General features: G+C 37.3%; 2 protein-coding genes across 4 annotated transcripts in view; one reads left to right on the top strand and one right to left on the bottom strand.

Moving 5' to 3' along the window:
* LOC121414008 (NACHT and WD repeat domain-containing protein 2-like) overlaps positions 1-4450 on the top strand; it is a 28675-nt gene extending 24225 nt beyond the window's left edge. The window contains exons 25-28 of the mRNA XM_041607043.1: positions 687-822; positions 1261-1477; positions 2528-2807; positions 3476-4450. Of these exons, the coding sequence (XP_041462977.1) occupies positions 687-822; positions 1261-1477; positions 2528-2807; positions 3476-3867 (1025 nt within the window). The 3' untranslated portion in view covers positions 3868-4450. The remainder of the gene's footprint in view (positions 1-686; positions 823-1260; positions 1478-2527; positions 2808-3475) is intronic.
* Positions 4451-9847: 5397 nt separating this feature from the next.
* On the bottom strand, positions 9848-24150 carry LOC121414009 (katanin p60 ATPase-containing subunit A1). 3 transcript variants are annotated; one of them, XM_041607044.1, is made up of 11 exons: positions 24069-24150; positions 20919-21154; positions 19603-19805; positions 18211-18412; positions 16724-16845; positions 16123-16228; positions 15212-15370; positions 14566-14692; positions 13634-13768; positions 12787-12913; positions 9848-12027 (listed from the first exon to the last, which is right to left on the bottom strand). In XM_041607044.1, exons 2-11 carry the CDS (start codon positions 21078-21080, stop codon positions 11829-11831), a joined length of 1542 nt encoding a protein of 513 aa, XP_041462978.1. In that variant the 5' UTR covers positions 21081-21154; positions 24069-24150; the 3' UTR covers positions 9848-11828. The 3 variants fall into 3 exon arrangements, with proteins under 3 accessions (XP_041462978.1, XP_041462979.1, XP_041462981.1); XM_041607045.1 differs by lacking the exon at positions 15212-15370 and adding an exon at positions 15433-15591; XM_041607047.1 differs by having other exon boundaries at positions 20919-21138; positions 24069-24097.
* Between the last annotated feature and the right edge of the window lie 184 nt (positions 24151-24334).

Raw genomic sequence — 24334 nt, forward strand, 5'->3', positions numbered from 1 at the left:
TGCTTAATGCAATTGATCATATTAATTTTTCATACAATCACTGGTTTTTGTGTGACAGGGTTTATATGTTGTTTACAAAAATATTATGGGCAGAAGCAGAAGGATTAGATATGCTTTATATTAGAAGGGATGGTTAAGAGAATTAAAAAAAAAAGATTCCATTGAGGATTTCTGATAAAAGCTTTATAGCCAAATGTGGCTCATCATATAATGAGCATCATATCCAAGCATACCTTTTGATGGAAGCTGGTAAGATTTCATGGTAACTGTATGACAATTGCTGAACTTTAAATCTGACAGTGAAAAAAAAAAACCCCGAAGTAGCTTTTGCATATGCAGTTTGGATGAAATGTGTTGTTACATTGGTCACAGTAGAGGATAATACTAGTTAACATTTGTAGGGTACTAAATACAGTGCGAAGGTGAGCTGACCAGCGAATTAAAACAAATATGTACAATAGTGTTGAGCTGCCATTAACAAAGTAGGGTTCAATTCTTAATAAAATGAATATTCATATCTGTAATCTAAAGTCTACTTGTAAATAAGCAGATTAGGGAGTGATTATCTCGTGCCACAGGTATGTAAAATATTTTTCTATGTCATGGAGTATTCTGGAACCCTCTGGCCCTTGATTATTGATTATGAATATCAAAAATGGAAAATTCCCTTTCATTTCTTTTTTAAGTAATGGAGAAAGTTCAGTGTGTCTCCGATGACGGCTGTTTTGTGTTCGCAACATGCAACGGATCTGACTTTGATATCTGGAATCTAAAGTCTGCTCCCAGAAGGGCGGATAAGGTAGCGATTATCTCGAGGCACAGGTAAGCTGTGATGAATAGATGCTAGTAGATGAACGTTTAAGTTTTCACGAATCTTATGTAATACCTTATTTTCATCAATAGGTATGTATGATTTAATGCTGAGAGTTAAGTAAAAATGTTATATTTGTTAGATTGTCATTTTTAGCTTGGTACTGTACCAAACATCAAAACACCCAAATGAAATGGATGATCAGTGAAAACAAAAGATAATATTCAATGGAGAAGCATGGGGGAAAATGGTTGTTTGTACACCTAGAAGAGGGTGGCTTTGTGAAAATAGAGCTGTTGCACCTTCCACATTTTGTGATGTAGGGTTCTTATCATGGCTTTTGTCTAATATGAAGTTTAGAAACATTTGAAATTGAATTTATTTTCATGTTCACAAAAAAATACAAGCATTACATAATAAAGTTGTTTCTAATATCCTTTCCCTTTCAGACTTCTCCCTTTTGTCAGCCCACGCTACCTCTTTGTGAAATGCAAGAGTCATGCCATAGCTTGCTTTACAACAGACAATAAACCCGGTGACATCTTCGTCTACGACCTCCTGTCGGCTTCCTGTATCGGTGACTGGATGGCGTATCCAGATGAGATGCCCCTCTTTGATGACTACACCATGTGCGTTAAAACACTCCACCATGGCCGTGACTTTTATGTAAGTTTTTTTTCCCCCTCTCCTTCCTGCCCTCCTTCTCCCTTTCCTTTTCATTTCAGTTCATGGTATTGATTCATTGGTCATTGAGAAAATGCACATGTTTTTACGGTCGCAAATGTTTCAGTGTACAAAGTACAAAATGCAATTACAATTACAAAATTCACATGGATTCATATAGATTGATACTGTTTTCTCCAGTTTGAATTTCAGGATATTTAGTATGACTACTGTAATCTTATTCTTGAATTCATTGGTCAGATACTGCATGTGCTTCCAAAATTTTATATTAAAACATTTGAAACCAAATGACATTTTATGCAAACATCTGATTTGTACAGAATATCCAGTTGCTTCACTTGGGCTGAGTGTAGTCTGCTATGCAGACTCTGAATGGCTCGTGAGGTGGGATCGCCTGAAAGGGCGAGCGAAGTGAGCCATTGCAGCCTCAGTAGACCTAGTCTGCTATGCAGACTCGTTGACTCAGCTGAGGTACACACACTACAGATATGGGTCTAGTCGGTCTACATTAGTAGACTAGGCTGAGTGCAGCACAATTTGGATGAATATCATGCATGCATTTCATTGTAAGGTTCCTGTGACCAGAGTTAATATCTGATCATTTTGGCATTTTCATAATAGTACTACCTACACTAATTCTTAGGTACACCATAATCAACATTTCTTAATCACATCGGGGTGGTTTATTTTTTATTCATTCAGGTAATTTCCAACTTTCTTAAAAACATGTAAAATGCATTCAGTGGATATAAAAGAAAATTATAAACAATACAAAGTATTCCAATACAAAGTATTCGGGAGAGCCAGCAGAGGACATTGATCTTTCAAAGACTGGCCTCTGGTACCATAACAAATTATACTAAGTAAACTATAAGGAGGGGGGGGGGCAGAGGAGGGGATGGGTGTGTTCATATGTAACTTTAAAGTAAAATAGATTTCCACAGTCTTGTACTTAAGATTCCTCCAGTAGTTGTTTGTTTGTATTTTTGTTTCCTCGGTTGGTCTCATGATGCTGTATTCGAATCATTTCAGATTGCTGCAGCAGCGTTGAGTGACGACCAGCGATCCCTGGCCACCGTGGCCATACGAACCTCATCATCAGACAACTCCCTGAAGCCTATCCCTGAAGCCAAGGCACAAGCCTACCTCACTAACCCACCCGTTGTTCGCATCTGGCACATATCGAAAGGCACGCCCATGATGGAGGTGGATATGAAGGTCACGATGACAAGGTTTCATAAGATTCGCTACCTGGCTGATCAACTCATCGTCTTCATGCACATGAAGTGGAGAGACAGGCTTAACGAGCGTGGTGAGTTTTTGTTTTTATCGTAGAGTCTCTAAGAGAGTTTAATTGAATAGAACTTCTGCAAAAGATTTGGTTTCACAGAATTCACAAAGTTCATTTGACATGATAAAAGTGATGCTTACAGACTACTTGGGGAGCATTTTATCAGCAATCTAAACCAAGGAAACTTGCCATATCTGATACCTTTCCTTGGTTTGCATTGTTTGAGAAGCACTGTTATTATGGTAAATGTCGAATGAAATGTCAGACAAGTTCAGCCAGGGAACACACCCCAGAACAAATCTTTTTTCACCATGAACCGTGTCTTTTGTTCTTCCTTTGCATATACCAGGGCTCCGTAACACGAAGGTTTGCGATGGATTGCAAATATAAAAGAACCGCACTGATTGGTCCCTGGTCAATATTTCAAACCAAATGCGCGTGTAACATTGATATTAATTCATCAGTTCATTTAGTGATTGATCGCTAATCTTTGTGTTACGGAGCCCTGGTAGTCATCTGTTTTATTTATAAGTGTGTTAACATTATCTCATATAGTTTTAAATGAGATGAGTAAAGATAAATGGATTAAAAGAGAGAGGAGGTCTTGCACCTTACAGTATCGCAAGTAATTCAAGTTTCATTGACAATTAAGTTTGACCTCATCGATTGTCGGTGATTTCTATCAACAGGAAGAAGTAGCTCCAAGAGTGCTCGATCAAAACGTTATGAAGAAGAGGAGCACAAACAAGGCGAGGTCATGGTCTCGGTGTTGGATTCCTCATCCGGTTACGCCCTCTACACCGAGAAACGGCCGGGTATGTACACCAAAATGAGTGTCCCGAAGGCGCAGTTCCTCAACACCAAGAGAACCGCCAAGGAGAATGCCCAGAGGACGTTCCTGAGCTGCGTGAAGGACGGGATCCTGATCACGAGACGGGTCGGTGATAACCAACCGGTTGGTAAATTCAGGCAGAAAGACGATGACGTGACTGCCTATGCCTTCTCTGCGGATAACAGCAGGACTTTGGTGGGTGTGGATGATGGGACGGTTCATCTCCTGCGGATTGTCGGTGATTCCTGATGGTAGTCACAGCCTTGGAGAACTCACAGGATAGTCAATAGTCAGTATTTACATGATGTCATAATCTCATAGCACCCTCCTTCAGAGGATATAGGAATATGTGTGTTGTCAGAGATGCGCCAGCAGGAGATCACTGTGGCAATATTGCTTCTGCCTCTAAGATGGCGGTGCAATGAAATCAATGCATAACACCAGGTCTATATCCACTTCTTTTCCTTTCTGTTGAGACAAGCAGGTTGGCTTACAAAACCAATTAGGCCAGCATGATAGAGTCAAGATTACCATGGCTCTGGTATGTTTTTTTTTTCCACCTTTTCCTCATCGTCTTCAATCACTGCAGTACAGGTAAACACCAGCTGTCTGTATGTCATCAATGTTCTCTCGAAAGCAAAATATCTTTGCTAGTTTTTAACATACAATATTTTAGTATTGTTTATAAAATGTTTAATTGCGTGATGTATGCTCGTAAACAAGTAGATTGTCTTTCATCTCAGTATAAAGCCAGTTATAGACTCCAGGATCCTGTAACACAAAGGGTAGCGATTAATCGTACGCTTGATTTTCATAAATTGAATACATTGTAGTCAATGTATTCAATTGTAAGTAAAGTGTGCTACAATGATTGCTAAGCTTTATGTTACTGCCCTTATGTCAAATGACTTCTCATACCAAGCAGGTCTATTATCAATTCTGGTATATCACTGCATTGGAAGGGGGTGATATGTGAATGTGGAAAGAGCTATGTTTTTATCTCATGGTGTAATACGATAGTGTAAAGACAAATTTTATCTGTACATGGTTGTGTTGTCTAGGGACAGTGATTTTCCATTTTACTGGTAAATAAAACAGAAATTCTGTTCGGTTCTTACACTTTTCATGTAAAAATCCATGGAATTCACCTTTGCAAAATGGAATTCAGGTTTTTGCTGTGTACGTTTTCAGTGACAAAACGGAATTTCCATTAGATCGAGTTGAAACGGAATTGTAGATTTTCAGAAACGGAAAAAAACATTTTTTGTAACGGAAAATCACCGTCTCTAGTTGTCAGTTGGCCTTTACTTGTTTCAGGTGAGGCATTATATCTACAGTATTCAATATTTTATGCAATATAAGATGAACATTCAATACAAAGTACTAAGGTTCAAAGTATTCAGATTTATTGCCTTGATGTATAAAACAATCAAAATCATATATTTTTTATGACATGGAATGATTTTAAACAGTACAATTTACATCTTTGTGATTATTTAAAACATTTCAGTGAAAAGTAGTTCTGAGTCCAATGTTTGAAATGCGATTTTTCTAACAATAAGAGGTCAGTTTATATAAATTTGATTGAATGTACATGTATGATCATCTTTAATTATTAGAAGTGCATTTCAGCCTTTTCCCCAGCCTCAGGTCTTTCTTGCTAAGGTGTGCCTATCAGTCTTTCATTTTAGAAACACAAAATTGGAATGTGATGGTTCTCTAAAAGTATTGAATTCAAATAACTTATGACAGTAGTCTTTCAGATACATGAATATGCAAGAGATAGAGGGAGAGAGTGAAAGAGAGAGAAAGAGTGAGAGAGAGAAAGGGAGAGAAACAAATGGTAAAGCTGTTTAATCCATGCATTTACAAAAAGAAACTTTGTTTCATTGGGCTCGAAATTATATTTTTGTAGTTATTCTTATCATATGACATTGATGTTTTGCTGAATTATGTCTCTTGCTGATTCATTTTCCGCTTGTTTCAAACAAAATGTATGCAAATAGTACATGTATATCTATTTGTACAAGTTAGCCCTCTTCATGTCAAAAAGGGCATTGCAGATTTGAAATTTAAAATTCCATAAAAGATGGGACGGATGTATCTTGGTGAAGAAGTATGAATAATCAACTGAGCAATACAGTAATTCTGCTATAACTATAATGGCATTCTTAGGCTACCTCTCAGTTCACACAAAGGCATTTATGAAACACCAAGATAAAATGTGTGTGATACTGTATGTATCATTCCTCAAAAGTATCAATGTTCACATTTTGCATTATTTATTGGGGTTGTAGGTGTAAAATTTAAATGTATTTGTGTAATATATGCGATTGGCAATCTTTTTGAGGCTGAATATTAATACGAAATTGATATTGTGGTTTTCATTGTGTATAAAATGTTCAATGCATGAAACATTTGTTTACTTTTTTTGTGCCACAGAATTGTTGATTAGAAAGATGGTGTATGATAAATTGCTGATTTTAAATTGTTTATTACTTTGTCACAAAATGGATGATATATCTAGGTAAGTTTTGAAGCTGGTTTTGAGTTTGCGTGAGATAAACTCTGGTCACAATATCTAAGAGCTTGAAACGAGATTGGTGTTGCGATTGATGCTTGGTGTTTAACTCATCAGTGTGATTATTGTTATCTTAAAACCTGTTAGTTCTCTGACACTAAACACCAACACTAACACCATACTTGAAATCACACAATGAAATGATAAAATACTCTGGGATTTCATTCTTCATGTCAACAATAACATATTGATTGATATTACTCAATAGATTTCTTCATGACCAATCAGACTGCACCATTAGAGTAGCTTTTAACTGTAGATGAGATCAGAACTTGCCATTGATGATAGTTTTATGAAACAGGGTCCTTATTTTGACCATTGACTACGACAGTTTCTATACAGGATGTATTGTGGTATCACGCTCGGTGTCCGTCCGTTAACTGTTCCTTGTCAACACGATAACTTCAGTTTAACTTACTCTAGGCTCATATAATTTGGTGTCTATGATACTACCATAGATCCCAGGAAGCTTATCGAATTTGAGTCAAAAGGTCAAAGGTCAAGGTCGTAGTGACATGTTTTCATCTTGCCCTTCTGCAGTCCCAGTAAATGCGATAACTTCAGTTTAACTTAAACCTAGGCTTATATAATTTGGTGTGTATGATACTAGCATGGATCCCAGGAAACCTATTGATTTTAAGGTTAAAGGTGAAGTTGCTACCTTCCACTTTTCCAGCGTTAAAGACGGGCGTATTATGTGCTAGCCTCAGCGACACTCTAGTTGTGCATATTTCATTTGTCCTGGAATATTGCAAGAGCATTTAATCCCTGTACTAGAATTTCATATTACTGCAGGATCAACAAAAATTACATAACCTTTTCTTAAAAATAAGAGTGATACATATGGCCAAAATAACATAACATTCAAGTACGGTATATCTGAGAAGGCAGAGTTGGAATGGGATAGAATATCACTTGATAGACTATCATGTTGTTAAGATATACAGGTGATGAGTAAATTTGAGATATTTTAAAACCATTGATTGCATGTTGATGTGTGTCATTGTGAACTTTTGCTGTGTACTGCATGCCAAAAATAGAGACCAAATATATATATATAGTTTTGGTTAATAAAGATGTCATTGTTCTTTGTTTTCTTACTGTTTTATTGAATAGACAAACTCAGGTATTGGGGACCAGACCCACGTACAGTATTCAGTGTTGGTATATTTCTCCCTCGTTGGGAAATACAAAGTTCTGATTTATTTTTTCGCTCAGTGGCGCATCTATAGCTTGTGCTAAATTTGTGCCCTTTTCCAGCTACAGAGGCCGATAGCTTCCTTGTTCAAATTATTATTTTTTCTTACCTTTTTTTCCTCCTCCCTACTTTTGTCTGTGTGCCCTCCGATTCCGGAAATTGGCGCCAGGGACGCCTCAACCCCCCGCCCCCTCCACCACATGGCTGTGCTTTCTATTATATACATTGTTGTAATACGGATGTAAAGTTTGTCATGTTTATCTTTGTACTGTAACAAATTCAAAATGGGAAGTTATTCCAGCCTTGTCTTGCATTGAAGAATCTATTAATCTTTACCAAAGAATACCTTTACAAATTTGTATATTTTTGTCTCAAGCTATTGAAGAAATGTATATATTATTTATGTGGATATTAAGGTCAAAATTGTGAAGAAATGTATTAGACATAGTTTATAAACGTGTGTTACAAAACTTTGTTTCTTTTGATGTCAAATTATTTCTGTGTAAAGTGTTAATGTCTGCTGCCCGTTGCCAAAATAGTTGTATTCAGATGAAAATCAAATTGCCTTTTTAGGTTTGGATGATCGCAACTCTTTCGGCATGTTTCCACAGAGAATCGTTGAAAAACGGTTCATCTTTTCCATAATCGAAAAACCGTATCGCCCTTAAACCAACCTGTTACTAGAGAGCGAATAATACCATTAACGATTCTCTGAAGAAACACGCAGTTTTGCTACCTGGTGGTGGTCTCATAAAGAAACTTTACAATCGACTGGTGATCCTTTCATTGATGTCGATTTAGCGCCTAAGAAAGGTTCACCAGTCTCTCATAACAGTGAAATACTTTGGGGCCGTTTCATAAGGCTATTCATGAGTTAAGAGTGACTTTAAGAACAACTAGTGATCCTTTCTTGTGGAAAATTATATTAACCATTAAATGTTCATTGGTGGTTATTTAGCATGCAAGAAAGGTTCACCAGTCATTCTTAAAGTCGCTCTTAACTTACGAACAGCTTAATGAAACACCCACCTCGAATGTTGTAACTCTTTCTGTAGCTTGTTATGTTACGAGCATCGGAAAGGAAGTGCTAACTTTAGGAGACACAATTGGCATAAGTTAATGGTCTCCTTTAGTAATCTATATATTATTTAGAGTTAGGGTTTCATTGGCAACACCAAAAAGTTGTAATTCTTTGACAATTACCATTATGATGGAAAGAGAGACACGTCTCAGCCACCAAACAGGATTTCTCTCAATTTGTCAGATCTGAAAATTTACAGATCTGTCAAATTTAGTCGGTGCTGAAAACTTCAGGGTCCTGCTTCATGAAGGCTTGTCATAATAACTGCACAATTTCTATAACAAGTTTACAATCGGCCAATCAGATAGAACAATTTCAGTAGCTTATGACTTTTGTTCTCATAACTAGTTTTATGAAATCATGCCCTGGTTTGAGTTTGTTTAAAGGGGTGTGTACTGCTGCTTCTCATAAATTTTTCATCTGTGAAATCTGTTGTACAATTATGCACCTTCTCACAAGCCAGAGTCACATCTTTCCCTGCACGAATCCTGCATTCTATCTCGTCACAAATCATCATAGTCACCTTAGACCAAACAATGCAGACTGCAGGAAAGCTGTGAGGAAACAAAGCAATGCCTACTTTTAGCAGGATTCCTGTTTAAAGACTTGGCACAGACTTCTGACAAGCAGCCTCAGTTTGTTTCAGGAGCAATATCATAAATTACACAACACCTCACACAATTTTGCTTATCATGGCTAGTAATTTTTTAATTCATATATTCAAGAATATTTACATAGAGCTATAAGCATGTATGTCTACAGAAATGACATTGAAATGAACATACAATATCTCATATATTCATTGACATTTGTAGCTAAAACTAAGTGTCCACTGTATACAATACTTCAACAGACAAATACAGCTGTAGAGGATTGACAAATATAGACAAAGAGTGATATCAGGGGGGCAGGTCACACAAAGCTTAGCAATTGATCATATCACAAATTTTGATGACTGATTACATTGACTACAATGTACAATCAGTCACTAAGATGAATAGTAGAATCAATTGCTGAACATGATGTCACAGGACCCAGATATCCAAATTTCCCCTATGGTTTATATGACTTGCAGAATAAATCATATCAAATTAAAGTGAAAAGAGGAAAATAAAATGAGAATAGTGTAACAGTATAAATCTAAATGTATGTAGAGTGCTTACACAATGTATGACCATCATCAAGAACTGAGATTCTCCAGTACACTAAATATGAGATGGTCAGAAACTTCAAGGACATTTGTCATAAACATACATCTATGGTCAGTATTCAATGAGTTAAATCAGAAAAAATAAGTACGTGTAATTACTTAGGTTTATACTTAGATGAAAAACGTGGTCAATTTTGGTATTTATTTCGTTAATTCAGATAAATATCTCTTTAAACCTCACATTGAAGACGAGTCATGAGAAGACTCAATTAATGATTTTACAATAACATAATTTCATCTTGTGAAATATGAATGCCAGGCCCCCAGAACACGAAGCTGAAACGGTTGCGAAGTTGATTCTTACAACTGACCTTATTGCAATCAATCTTACAAATCAGCCATACAATCAATCGCTAAGTTTTTGTTGTAGTTTTTTGCAGGGAAAAGGCTTATACTTCATACACACCATATATATGTACCATGTTAATGTGTCATTTGACCTCGGACCCGTTGCAAAAGAGTTGTGTTATAAAACAAACAAATCAAGAGCAGAGCATATCCTACATGGGCCGTTCACATTTGTTGAAAATAACATTGCGCTTGATTGCACTTCTTTCTGCAAAGGGCTCAGTGGGGTGTTCCAAAAAGCTATTCGTAATTAACGAATCACTTTAAAAACGACTGGTGGTACCTTCTCAGTGCTGTAATCAGTGTCTCATTCTTTTATTCATAGCACAAGAAGGCATCACCAGTCATGCAGAGTTGTTTGTAACTTACAAATATCTTTATAAACAACCACACAGTGCGATAAATAAGAAATCAAATTTTGAATCGATTAGTAAAAAGATAAGGAAAAGAATGTTGAAATTCATTGTATCACACAACCTATACACATCAATTTTTGTTGAATTTAGTAAACCACGGTGCAAAAGTCTTTATTTGTATTCTTGCACAAGACCAAGTAACTTTCAATGTTTGCCCTCTTTCCAAGTTAAGAGCAACTGAAATACAACTCATTTATACATAATGGCTAGCATCTAAAGTAGTATCACACACATCAATTAAATAAATCTACCAATCTAATGTTACTTTCATAAATTTACCATCAATTCCAATGAAAGCAACCACACGCTCATACATTTCTGTCCTTTTCTCGTAAACTGCAAACTAAGTCGTAAACTGCAAACTAAATCATTCAAACATGGACGGAATATAAAATCAAGTCAATAACAGAATGCTCTTCATATTACTGGCTTTAAGTTCCAAATCATCATAACCTGCAAGTACATGTTTAAATATTGGTCATCCTTTAAATAATATAACCTCTTGCCAATTTTGATTTGGGGAAAATTACACTCATGGCTTATAATTAGATATTCACTATTCCTAATTAATATATCTATACATTGAGATATAATAGTTCTATACCACATTCATACATATCTCTACGCAGGTAGATCGCAAGAGAGAAAGATTAAATGAGTTTGATGGTTGGAGAAATATAACAATTCGAAGGGAATTTCAATGTTTTGAAGTCATTGTAATGGTACAAATTTAATCATTTCCGATTATGAATTTACCAAGAATTAACGGGTCATTACGTCTTCCATAGCAAATGGAGCGATCAGCTCCCCTTTATCCCATTCTCAATCAATTTTTCTGTTAGTAACTCTCTCTCCCTGTCGTATCTGGATCCAAATCTTTCCATCAACCGACCCCCACCTATCAAAGGCAGTAACAGCCACTGATACAACCAATCTATAAGTTAAGAAATGCTGTTAGATCTCTGTTGCACGAAGAATTATGATCAATTGCAACTCAAAATTTCAAACACAACTTGATTTTCAACCAATCAATCAATTGTGCATATTAGCGATCGATCTTGCATTTACATGCAACTCCTTTTGCGACTGGGCCCAGTGTCTTGTAACATAAAGCTCAGAATTTGCTTGGTAGCTGACTTTCACGATTGATTATTCACAATAATCACTGCAATCAATCAGAGAAATCAGCACTGTGATTAATCACTAAGCTTCATGTAACAGGGCCCGATATGCTGCTGAAAGAGAATTAAAGACATAACAGAATTTCTATTCACACAAAGCCTTAGGTTCAATATTCTACAGTGAATTGAATTGACGGCAGTCCATTCCCACGCCCCCTCTAATCCCTAATCTACCCGGAGCCAAGCCCGCCCTCACTAGACGGAGCCAAACTCCTCCATCCACTTCTTGTACTTCTCCAGGTCCTCCTTGCCGACAGACTTGGAGACCTTCTGCAGGGCCAGCATGAAGTCATCAGGGGTGCTGGGTTGGTTCAGTTCCTCCTTGGGGATGTTGCGGATCTCCTCCGGCCGCAGTCCCTGGATGCGACGACGCATCGCCATCATGGAGGCATCCCTGTGGTAGAGGTGGGGGGGTAAAACAAGGTACAGGTGGTTGGTGAAGTGATAAACTGTAAACTCTTTTGTGTGGAAATGGTGTTTCTTTGATAATTCAACACCTACTTGGGTATCTCACTATCAGCGTCTACAGGAAAATGCTTTATTAACATGTGTCAATTGAGAAGTCTGATCAGACAAAATCCTTTGAATTTGACTGGCTTAGAAGCTTCCTATCTCATTGGTCTTTTACATTTTTGTGCCCCATTTTCAATTCCCCCTTCTTTGTGCTATAGCACAGAAGTGTACCCAAGATGGAAGTGGCTTACTACTGAATTTAAGACCTGGTGGGTGTTTCATAAAGCTGTTCGTAAGTTAAGAGCGACTTTAAGAACGACTGGTGATCATTTCTTGTGGTAAATGGAATATACCATATGTTCATTGGCGATGGTTTAGTGCGTAAGAAAAGATCACCAGTCATTCTTAAAGTCATTCTCAACTTACGAACAGCTTTATGAAATGGTCCCCTGGGCTGGTTTACAAATGACATTATGACTGTCATAAGAATTACTCCCTGCAACCTTGTAGTCATAAGAAAACTCATCCACAACACCTCCTCTGAAAGATTGTAAGTTCTTACAGGACAAATCTGTAAAATTCTTTAGAATTAACAAAAGTTCGACTTAACTTTATACATGCTGTTTACCAAAGCAGCTGAGAAAATTATACAATAAAAACGAATTTCAGAGCAGAACTTTTAAAAGAATAGCATCTTTACCTGCAAACATTGGTGATATCAGCTCCAGAGTAGCCATCCATCTTCTCAGCAATGGTCTTGAGATCAACATCATCAGCAAGAGGCACTTCCTTCAGGTTGATACGAAGAAGCTGCTCTCGACCATCAACTATGGATCAAAAATGAGGTTTGTATATTATCTGATTTAATTTTTCAAATGCTTACACTAAATTTTACATTCTTATTAGTGTATGTGGCAACAATACTCTATTGTTCCAATATCTCAATTTGATTGGTCAGTTTAGCCATGGGAACAATATATATATTTTTAATTTCAGGCTTTTTTTAGCTCATCAGCCGAACTTTGCTACATTGCATTATAGTTTATATCAGACCTTGTGGGAATTTCCATGGCCCTTTATTAGTTTTCCAGGGCTCTGTAGTGCATTTTTGGGGGGATAATTCACCCTGAGTACCTGTGGTTCAGCCTCAGAGGATCTGAAATGTAGGGTACTCACCGAGAGTATATGTAAAGATGACAAGCACACTGGCTTGTATACATTAAGGGGAACAGGGTGCTGCAAGAAACAATTTGTGCACTCAAAGAAAATTTGCTTTAATTTCAGAATTCAATCGTCATTCTGCAAGCAACAGATCAATCCTACGGCAAATCAAACCAAACTTTCTGTTTCAAAGTGCAGACCTGGAATTCACTATTTTATTTTCAAACAAAATTGATAAGTTGAGGCATTGAACTGCATAAGTTGAAAAGTTAAAATTAATGATGTGGTGACATAACATTGACTCGTGAATGATTAGGAGTTTCTTGCAAAGCCCCCTTGGTCACACCTAAGTTTTTGTGAAACAACACCCGGAATCCTTGACTTACTCTCTGGCAGTGGAATGTAGATACGCTTCTCAAGACGTCTCCTGAGGGCTTCGTCGATATCCCAGGGGAAGTTGGTGGCAGCGAGGACCATCACCATCTTACTACTCTCCTCACCAGCGCTCGGACCAGACACACCTGAAGGATAAAGGTCAGAGGTCAGGGGTTATTATCTATATCACAGAATTATATTATCACTTTGAAGCTGCAATGACAATATTGGTAGCAAAGAGAACCACAACCTTTCTCCTACTATTTTCAGTGGGTCTAGTTCTTGATAGCAAACAGAGATTACAAAACAAAGCTTATAATGATAGTAACACATAACATTTAAAGGCAGGGTTGTATAAAAAAAACATTTTTTATTAAAAAAAACAAATAAAACGTTTTTTATTGTTTAAAACAGTATTAAATCATTTTTTAACATTTTTTTACAAATGAATGATGCAATATTCCATAAATCAATTAAACTACTTACAGTCTGATTTAAGCTTTTGATGTTTTAAATATATTTTTTGGAGGAAGTAATAGAAGACTATATATTTTTGTTACTGAAAACATGTTTTAAAACACACAGTTTAAAACGTGCCGACCCTGTTTAAAGTGCACTGATTATCTAGTTGCCAAATCAATGGTGTACTTTATATCACCCTAGTTTTAGCTCGAGCTGCCTTCAAGCTCAGAGCATCAAAGGAATTAATCCTGTAAGGTACCCATTCACTTCTCCATGGTCGAGTGCACTACAACGTGGAAATAATTGATACTATCGAGCAAGCTGACAGACAAGGGGAAAAACTTAGAAATTTCCTATTGTATATTACAAAGTGATCCCCTGCTAAATTTGTATCTGTACAAACCCAACCTTTAATCTGCATATGGAATAGATAACACTGCTTAAAAACACAAGCTGTAACTCCAATGTCATGTTGACTTACCATCCATTTGAATGAGCAATTCAGATTTGACCCTCCTGCTAGCCTCGTGTTCAGACCCGGTTCCACGCTTGCTGCAGATAGAATCAATCTCATCAATGAAGATAGTGCTTGGTGCGTAGAATCGTGCCTGTGGAACACACAGAAAAACGATATAAAATTTCCTGTATTCAAGATATTCTTGAAGTAAGGACCAAAGTCAAAGAAAAGAAATACTTTTAATGTCAACTGTTGGTGTCGATATTCAACTTTGAAGAAATGGATAGAAAGTATTTTGTTAACCTAGTTATTTGTCGCACACGGAAAAATCTGTTCTGTGTAATTTCAATATTTCAATAATATTCTTTTAAAAATAAGAATTTGTTCCTATTTTCTGAGGTATTACATTTGGCAAGTACAATACAATGAAAATAGCATTGACAGATGGAGCTCTTATCAATAACAATTGCTATGTAAATTTGTCTTGGCCAATCAAATTGCAGGATTTCAATAACTGTAGCTTACACTGATGACTGATAAAAAGCTTTATGTAAAAAAGCAACAGGAAACTCTGTACAAGAACTGATCTGATGCTGGCAGACACAGAAAGGTAAAGATCCAAATCAAGTAACCCTGATCCAAACCAGACATGGTCACCGCAAACCCTTACCATCTCAAACAAGAGCCGCACAAGCTTTTCTGACTCTCCGTGGTACTTCGAAGTCAGCGACGCCGAGCTCACGTTGAAGAACGTTGTCCCGCATTCCGTGGCTACGGCCTTGGCAAGCATGGTTTTACCCGTCCCTGGCGGCCCCACCATCAGAACCCCCTACAACAGAAAATGGTCAAACCCGCTTACATTACTACACAAGGTCTAAACTAGGAACGTACCATTTCAAAGAGGAGGCGAACTAGTTTCTCCGACTCGCCGCGCCACTTGGAATTTAATGTGGAAGAGGAGATGTTGAAAAAGGTGGTACCGCATTCTGTGGCCACGGCTTTGGCTAACATTGTTTTTCCTGTGCCTGGCGGGCCTACCATCAATACACCCTGTATTCATAAAAAACATACAAATGGTGAGAGGCTACTTGAGTTTCATGCACATTTTGCCAGGCACACAATAGCTAAGAATAAGACTTTCTCCCTTTTTCCCTTGACTAAGGTAGTCAGCTGTTGATAGCCTTTCAGTTTGGAGTATGTCACATTACAAAATTACAAACAAACATTCTCCAAAATGTTTGCTACTATTTTTTTTAAGAGCACAGAATGCTTGAAGTTGACAAAACTTACAATATGCATATACCTATTTAAACAAAATTATTTATATTCTCACCTCCCCCCCCCCCCCTCAAAAAAAATCAAAGTGCAATATGCAGATATTGTGGTGAATCTATCCATTATAAATGCCTCCCTGCCTTGACTTGCATTTGGGTTGAATTATCAAACCATCGTTACAAAACATTACAGGGTTTGAATGTCCACAGATGTACGATAACAAAGATGCTATTCTTTTCTAGAACTTCATTTTCTCTGCCAAGGTTCATGCAAGAGTTAACAAATGAAATTTGCTCTAAAAGGTACCTTCCAGGGTCTTCTGATTCCCTTGAAATAATCCGGCATCCAGAGGGGAAGCACCACGGCTTCTTCTAGAAGACGTTTGGCTTCAGTCAAACCAGCAATGTCATTCCTGAAATTAACATTATCAATAATAATAATGATAATAGCCAGATTTTACATACGGTAACCAGAATGGCTCAAAGCACTTTACAGCATATTATTACCCCGGTCATTGGATTCATTTTAATCCCGCACGAAAAGTGCACGATTTCCACTCCCTGGGGAGCATTCCTTGCATTCATCGCAGCCTCATTACGGCGCTGGCAAATTCAAACATACAACATCTTTCGCATCCTACTGGGTACCCATTTAGCACCTGGGTCGAGAGTGGCAAAGCGTGGATTAATGCCTTGCCAAAGGACGCTAGACCGCGGTGGGATTCGAACACACGACCCTCTGTTTACAAGTTAATGTTTTCAACATGAACAATTGAAGAAGTTTCATCATAACCAAAAAAACTTTTCACTTTTACTCATTTCCACTCCAAGAATTTGCCCTTAAATGAGTTTTATTTCTATAACATACTAGAAATGAAAAATAAAGAAAAATCATTTCAGTATCTTACCAGTGTACATTTGGGTTTCTCTGTACGATATCTCTTTCAAGATTTTCCACCAGATCTTTGTCGTAACCAGCAGGATCAAACTTCTTCTCATCGCCCTCTTCACCTGACGGGGCTTTCTTGTCCTATATGAGAGTAAAGGAGATGGGAAAGTGAGAGAGAAGGTGAGGGATGAGATGGGACACAGATATCTAGAACATGAAATAGAAAAGGAATGGAGTCTGCATTTGACTCCTAATCGTTTGGCAAAGGTTTGAGTCTAACCAGTAATGTTGCATTCAAGTGATTTGACAAGATGCCTAATTTTCATTCATTTATTTATTTATTTATTTATTTATTCATTCATTCATTCATTATTTATTTATTTATCTATTTATTTACTTATCTTTTAATTTATTTACTTATTCGTTTATGTATCTATTTATTTATTCGTTTATGTATCTATTTATTTATTCATTGATTTATTTATTTATTAATCAATTTATTTATTAATTTATTTATACAAAAAATGAGCTCTGAAGCCAGAGCATTATTGCACATTTGGGGCCACAGGAGAGGCCGTTTCAGGGTTTAAATTGTAAAAAAAATTACCTTTTGTGTAGGTTTCTATAGACTCTTTCTTGCAGATGACAAGCTTGATTTACACGATGTACGGTACCATCCATTTTCAAGCGAGAACGAATTTAAAAGTACTGTCAAATTGCAAGTTACAATTCAAACAAATTCGCGAATTCTTGCACAAAAAATATTAAGCACCGTAAAAAAATGTAATGCTGATCCGATCACTTCAATAACAAAATTATCCAAGCAATGTTTAAGCTGTTAATTCCGAGTTAAATCACAGTCCGAACGAGAGGTTGGCAAACAAAATATGTGCGGCACATGTGCATGTGTTTGTGTGTGGAAATTGCGATCCAGGGTTCACTTCCGCATTCAAGCCAACTCGCGACAGCTCGACCATCAGAATTTCAGACAGCGAGCGTTCTGTGCATTGAATACTGTAATTACGGTCAGTATACACTGTATACTGACTGTAACGTAATCAGAGCGAATTTCTCAGTAGCCGAGATGTCGCGATTCACGTGGCAAGCAAAGCACATGTCCAAAACACATTGGCGATCGATCGTCTTTTTTTAGAACGTGCCGATCGTGAAATTTCGAAGGGGCCGGGTATTCCGGCAACTTTCGAGGGAGGGAAAACCGGAAAAGTTGAGATTTCATGAAAATACCGGAAATCCGGCAATTTCCGGAAAAGTTACATCACTGTCTGCACTGAAGTTGGCCTGTGTTTACAAGGTTGGAGTGAATAGTTCGCAAACAGTAAAAAGAAGTCATTAGAAGACTTGCAAGAACCAATGTTGGCATACACTCTTGCACAGAAATAATATAAATATGCTGTTTTGTATCATGCTTGTGTTTATCATATTTGGCTCAAATTACATGTAGGATGAATACACCCACTGGCAAGGGAAGTAAATAGGAGTTTGTACCTTATCTGATTTTCCACCTCTTCCCTTGTCTTTATCACTTCCCCTAGCGCCGCCTCGTCCACCAGCGGAACGACCATCACCACGGCGATCTGAGGGGCCACGACCTCCACGGTCATGTCCAGAATTCCGATTGGCTGGCTTGCTGGGCTCGTTGCGACGGGGCGGGTCCTTGCGTGCAGCCCGCTGGTATGGAGGGGAAGGCCTGTGGGATGTCAACAAAAATTTGTGCTCTATTATCATTTGCCAACTTGTGATGACTGTCCATAATAATGCATGCCACCATGGTCAGGTCACATTTCACAAAGCTTCATAATCAAAAAGAAAAAAAAAGAATTAGACAGAGAAGGAAAAAAGGAATGGAAAAAAGTATATAATAAGCGGGATAGGTATGTAAGTAAACATATAGTGTAACTGATATGAAGAAGACACTCAAAATAGAGTCTCTCCAACAGAGACGGAAAGCAAACCGAATGTCAATCTTCCAGCAGGCATTGTCGGGCCAGCTCGCCGTGCCGCTGCGATCCACCCTGCGCCCGGCCCAAAGGAACCTGCGTAATACCTCAACCACAAATAGCTTTATTCCGATTGCAACTAACAAAAACTGCTATAAGTTTTCTTTTATACCACGTTCTGTTGTTGACTGGAACAACTTGCCAAACTCAATCAAATCAATTCTCGACAAAGACAAATTCAAAGTAACAATCCAGAAGTACCTAAACCAAAATTAATACTAAGCATCGCCTCTCACCTCCGCGTAACGACCATCAGCGCACCCTAACCCTGCCCGTTTGACCCCTTTTAGGGGAGTTGGGCAGTATCCCGGAAGTAAGTAAGTAATTGCACCTTGCAGTTACAGGATGGAATTATACTCTGATTCTGTAATTCATTAATAAAGAGCATATTTGTCATAAATTGATAGCTTCTGGCACTGATAACAAACTCTATAAAATGACCAAAATATACAACCAAAAATCAATACTGTATAAAGGCTAAATATACACGAATCTCAAGAAGGAAGCTTCTCTAATGCAATACATGCTCATTTAGGGCTGTTTATGAATTTTTCAACTTTGACATATTACGTCATCCGTATTATTCCTTGGAAAAAATAACATCCAATCATCAACAAAAACCCTTCTACTGATAATGTTGACATATTATTATTATTATTATACAGTGTTAAATGACACAAATGGCAGTGGAAATCGGATAGCATTTAGAAAATGGCATACTGGGGCTCTTTGCAGAGATAGTTACAATCAAACACAATTTAACAAATCAAACACAACTTGATTTTCCACCAATAAAATGCAAGTATCACAGGACTTGCGCTCGAATTTTCAAGTTGCTTTTTTTTCAACTCTTCCTGCAATGGGCCTCCTGGATACTGACCTATGACCATGGTCCACAGGGGTCGGGGGAGGCCACACGTCTGGATCTCTGGCTGGCTCTGCAGGCTTGGCATGCTGATGGTGACTGAAAGGGGCGGGTCTATGGTTGGGAGCCGGCTCCGGGGCAGGCTCGGACTTGAAGCCGCTCAGGGTCTTTGTGATGTCCTTCACATGCTCATATTCTTGGGTAAGTTCCTGTTTTATCTGAGATTAGGGGAGAAAGGGGGAAAGTGAGATAAAGTGCTTGTGTGTATGAGAGAGAAAGAGTAAATCAAAGAATGGTAGTCAAATACCCTTTTTACACAGGATTTTCTTAGCCCCGGACTATCGCTAACCCCGTACTATCCTTAACCCCATACTATTTTTTATGCCTTTTCACACATGCCAAATTTTTACTGCTAACCCCAGATAAGGAATGCTTGCTTTTCACACACGAAACTCGCTAACCCCAGACTAGTGGTAGCTCATGCTTTAAATACATTTGTCGATCATTCGTAGTACAAGTACTTCACTTGTACACTTTTTAAACACGCTAAAATTTCCTTATAAGATATGATACAGTGTATCAAAGTGTATTTATGGGAAAAAAAATAGTAGAAATAAAACGCAGTTGTACATGTATATTGCAATGCCAAAATGATTAAATACCGATACTTATATCTTTTATATCTTTTTTTAATAGACCTCTCAATCTACATATATATCATGATAGAAGTGATTTTTTTTTAATGATCAAAGTACTATAGCCAAAAGAAACCCAATATTTTAGAAAACAAAACCAGTAATAACATGTATTTGCCAACAGAAAGTGATGTGAAATAGAAACAGCACTGGTTAAAAAAAAGGACAGAAATTGATTCTGCACAAAAGTTTCTCATAATTCTAGGAAAGACACATCATAGGCTTTTTTCATGAAGAGTTACAAAAACAATTGTAAATTTGCCATTATTGTAAATTTCATGGAAAACTTGAAACCTTGATCATCATTGGTTGTTGAGCCCTGTTCCCATAGTAGTCAACACAATAGCAAAGTAACCTGACTCTTTAATATGAAACAGGCCCGATATCAGAACACTTGCAGGGACAATGATTTTCCATTTACCGGTAAATATAACAAACATTATATTTGCTTTAATTACACTCTTCATGGAGTTCACCTTTGCAAAACGGAATTCTGGTTTTTGCTGTGTACATTTTCAGTGACAAAACGGACTTTCCATTTTTAGATCAAGTAAAAAAGGGAATTACAGATTTTCAGAAACGGAAAAGACCATTTTGTTGAAACGGAAAAATCACTCTACACTTGTGTTTTCTTACTGTTTGCCATTGATGCTTGCGTTGCGGATCATGGACTGACGTCAGGAGCTTGTGGATCTGGTTCAAGACTCCTTGGTAGTAGACAAGAGATGTCTCGTAGTTTCCCAGCAGGGCATATTCCCTCCCCATCTTGGTGTTCTCACAGATTTCATCGATGCTCATGGTGAAGCTGGTATGGGATCAGTTATTATAGAACCGTTGTCCCAGGTGGATGTAAACTCTGGATCAAATATTACCTAAAGAAATTGTTATAATAAGGCATGTATTTTCCCATAACTCTAAACTCTACCTTTTTATATCACTTTAAATTCCAATGGCTGGCATGCTGCGACAATCAAAACAAGTGAAGCTGTGTGTACATTATCCATACTAGGCAGCACCCCCAGGTATGTGAAAATGAAAAAATGTAACAAAAAAACTACCTTTGTCCTGAAACTCTCTCTTTTTTTTCTATTTGCTCTTCAAATCAGGATTGATCAATTGGAGTTATGGACCAGTTTTGAGTGGAACTCCTTTATAACTAGAATTGGAATTTGGAATCTACTTTAGTGAAAGCCTTTTTTTTTACTTTTCAAATTTACATGAGCATGCTTAATAAAAAAATTGATCCCAATTTCCTGTATATTTGGGTAGTAACATTAGATTATGCGAGTCAACCCCAAACTCAAACTTCAAAGTCAAACTCGGTCAGTGCTGACTTCATCGACATGACTCAGACATCACGTCATCAAACAGGAATAGGCCCACTCATTCAATGAACAAGGTTATGATATAACCTTGTTCTCACTTATATCTCCATGTGTGGCAAAATGAGGGTGGCAATGTTTGGCTTATTTTCTATTTTTCTTTGGGGCAAATGCTTTATTTTTTTACACTGACAGTCTCCATTACACCTATTATTCATTACAACTTGACTCTTATTTAAATTTGATTCTTTAAATTATTTTTTTCTAAATTAAAAATAGAGATAAAAAAATGAAAATTTTCTTGCCATATTACTTTCCACCAATAGAGGGCATACCAAAAAATATGCCCCAAATTCTAGTTTTTGAGCGCTCTGGTGAATACAAAAATTATTCACTCACAAGTTACTAATGGAAAATAAATTGCAACTGCATGGAAATTAGTAATTTTGGTCACAAAAGTGATATTTTAATGATTTTTGTGTGTGTGCTCTGTACAACATTGGCATAGCCTACCATAGTCCTACCTGTATATGTTGGCTGTATTCCCCACAGGCAGCACTCATTCAATGAACAAGGTTATAATATAACCTTGTTCTCAGTTAAATCTCCATGTGTGGCAAAATAAGGGTGGCAATGTTTGGCTTATTTTCTCTTTTTCTTTGGGGCAAATGCTTGATTTTTTTTACACTGACATTTTCCATTACCTATATTATTCACACAACTTGGCTTTTATTTAAATTTGATTCTTTAAATCCTTTTTTTCTTAATTAAAAATAGAGATCAAAAAATGAAAATTTTCTTGCCATATTACTTTCCACCAATAGAGGGCGTACACAAATATATGCCCAAAATTCAAGTTTTTGAGCGCTCTGCCTCTGGCGAATGAAAAAATTATTCCCAATTACTAGTGAAAAATAAATTGCAACTGTATGGAAATTAGTACCGTAAGGGCACTAGTATTCAACCCGGCATAATTCAAAGATTTTGACATATTTCCAAAAATATTTAGAAATATGGAAACTATCTTAATTTCATACCTTTGTTATTTCCAGGGTAATCTGTTGTCGGTATTTTCTTTATCAATCTGTCGACTGTATGCGCGTAGGATCGAATTATGCGCCAATGGCCTTTTACACTGAATTGCACTAGTATTCAACCTAGTGAGGATAGATAGCAAATCTCAAAAGGGTTTATATTGGTAAATTAGATCTAGATCTATGTAAGTCTCTGGCTTTGATTAATTCCCTGTTTGGTCTCATCTCAAATGGTCTAGTCCATAGTCGGATGGGACAAGGGCAGATTGAGAAACAGGACCATCTTTCATCGCTAGGTTGAATACTAGTGCAGACGGGTTGAATACTAGTGCAAAAAACCGTCGCCGTATAATTCGATCGCCCGCGCACACAGTCGACTGGTTGAAAAAAAAAATAACGGAAAAAGAATAACCAGCATTTGCTCTTAGAAATAAGACGGGTCTGAAATTCAGGTAAATTGTATGTTTCTATATATTTGAGGAAACTCTCCAAACAGGTTGAATACTAGTGCCCTTACGGTAATTTTGGTCACAAAAGTGATATTTTAATGATTTTTTAAAGTTTGTGCTCTGTACAACATTGGCATACCATAGTCCTACCTCTAGATTCCCCCACAGGCAGGGTGGTAGCAGTGAACAAGCACTCATTCAATGAACAAGGTTATAATATAGGCCTAACCTTGTTCTCAGTTATATCTCCATGTGTGGCAAAATAAGGGTGGCAATGTTTGGCTTATTTAAGTTATTTTCTCTTTTTCTTTTGGGCAAATGCTTAATTTTTTTACACTGACAGTTTCCATTACACCTATTATTCATACAACTTGGCTCTTATTTAAATATGATTCATTAAATCATTTTTTTCTTAATTAAAAATAGAGATCAAAAAATGAAAATTTTCTTGCCATATTACTTTCCACCAATAGAGGGCGTATAAAAAATATGCCCAAAATTCAAGTTTTTGAGCACTCTGGTGAGTACAAAAATTATTTCCAAGTTACTAATGAAAAGTAAATTGCAACTGTGTATACATGGAAATTGGTAATTTTGGTCAAAAAAGTAAATAGGCCCAACTGTCGCTCGTTTCTGGGATTTATTTAACAATTTCTGACATTTTACTACATATTAGTGAGTGGAGCCAACGCAGTTCAGTAGAACAACCAAATACAAAGACTGAAGCTTTTGGTGTTTAAGACAACTTGCAAGGAGACATACCGCAACATGACTGATGAAAAAATAATAGCTCACACGAATTCGGATATGCGGGACTGGCCCTGATTTCCTGCGCAACGCCCGAAAAATAAATGGATCATTCTCATGATTATTATGGGGGTCAGACATATAGAAAATTATATTTGATCATCATTTTCAAAACTGCTTTCAAACTGTAACATCAAAGAAATACAAAAATGTAGGTTAACATAAATGACTTACCCTCTGTACGGCACCTCCCCAGAGTAGGCAAGGAATGTCTTGATTAGCCAAATTGCAATAACCGTTAAATTTTGAATGCGCAATTTATCGATTAACGTACCGGTACGTACAGATCAGGGCCGCCGGCGGGGGGGCCGGGGGGAATAACCGATGGGGTCAGGTGCTAGTTGGGCATTATACTAGGTGCATGGGCAGCCCTGGGCAGGTGGGGTGCAAAAGAGTTACATAATTTGTAAGCCCGGTTTTTTTTTTTGGGGGGAGGGATG

Source organism: Lytechinus variegatus, chromosome 4, assembly GCF_018143015.1.
Source record: "Lytechinus variegatus isolate NC3 chromosome 4, Lvar_3.0, whole genome shotgun sequence".
Taxonomy (NCBI): domain Eukaryota; kingdom Metazoa; phylum Echinodermata; class Echinoidea; order Temnopleuroida; family Toxopneustidae; genus Lytechinus; species Lytechinus variegatus.

Bases quoted from the DNA above. Each gene is read 5' to 3' on its own strand.
- LOC121414009 (XM_041607044.1), bottom strand. From the start codon at position 21,080: ATGAGCATCGATGAAATCTGTGAGAACACCAAGATGGGGAGGGAATAT. The intron at 13,769-14,565 runs GTAAGTCAACAT...TTTATCCTTCAG, and splicing joins ATTGCTCATTCAAATGGATG to GTGTGTCTGGTCCGAGCGCT. The intron at 12,028-12,786 runs GTAAAGATGCTA...CCTCTACCACAG, and splicing joins GATATCACCAATGTTTGCAG to GGATGCCTCCATGATGGCGA.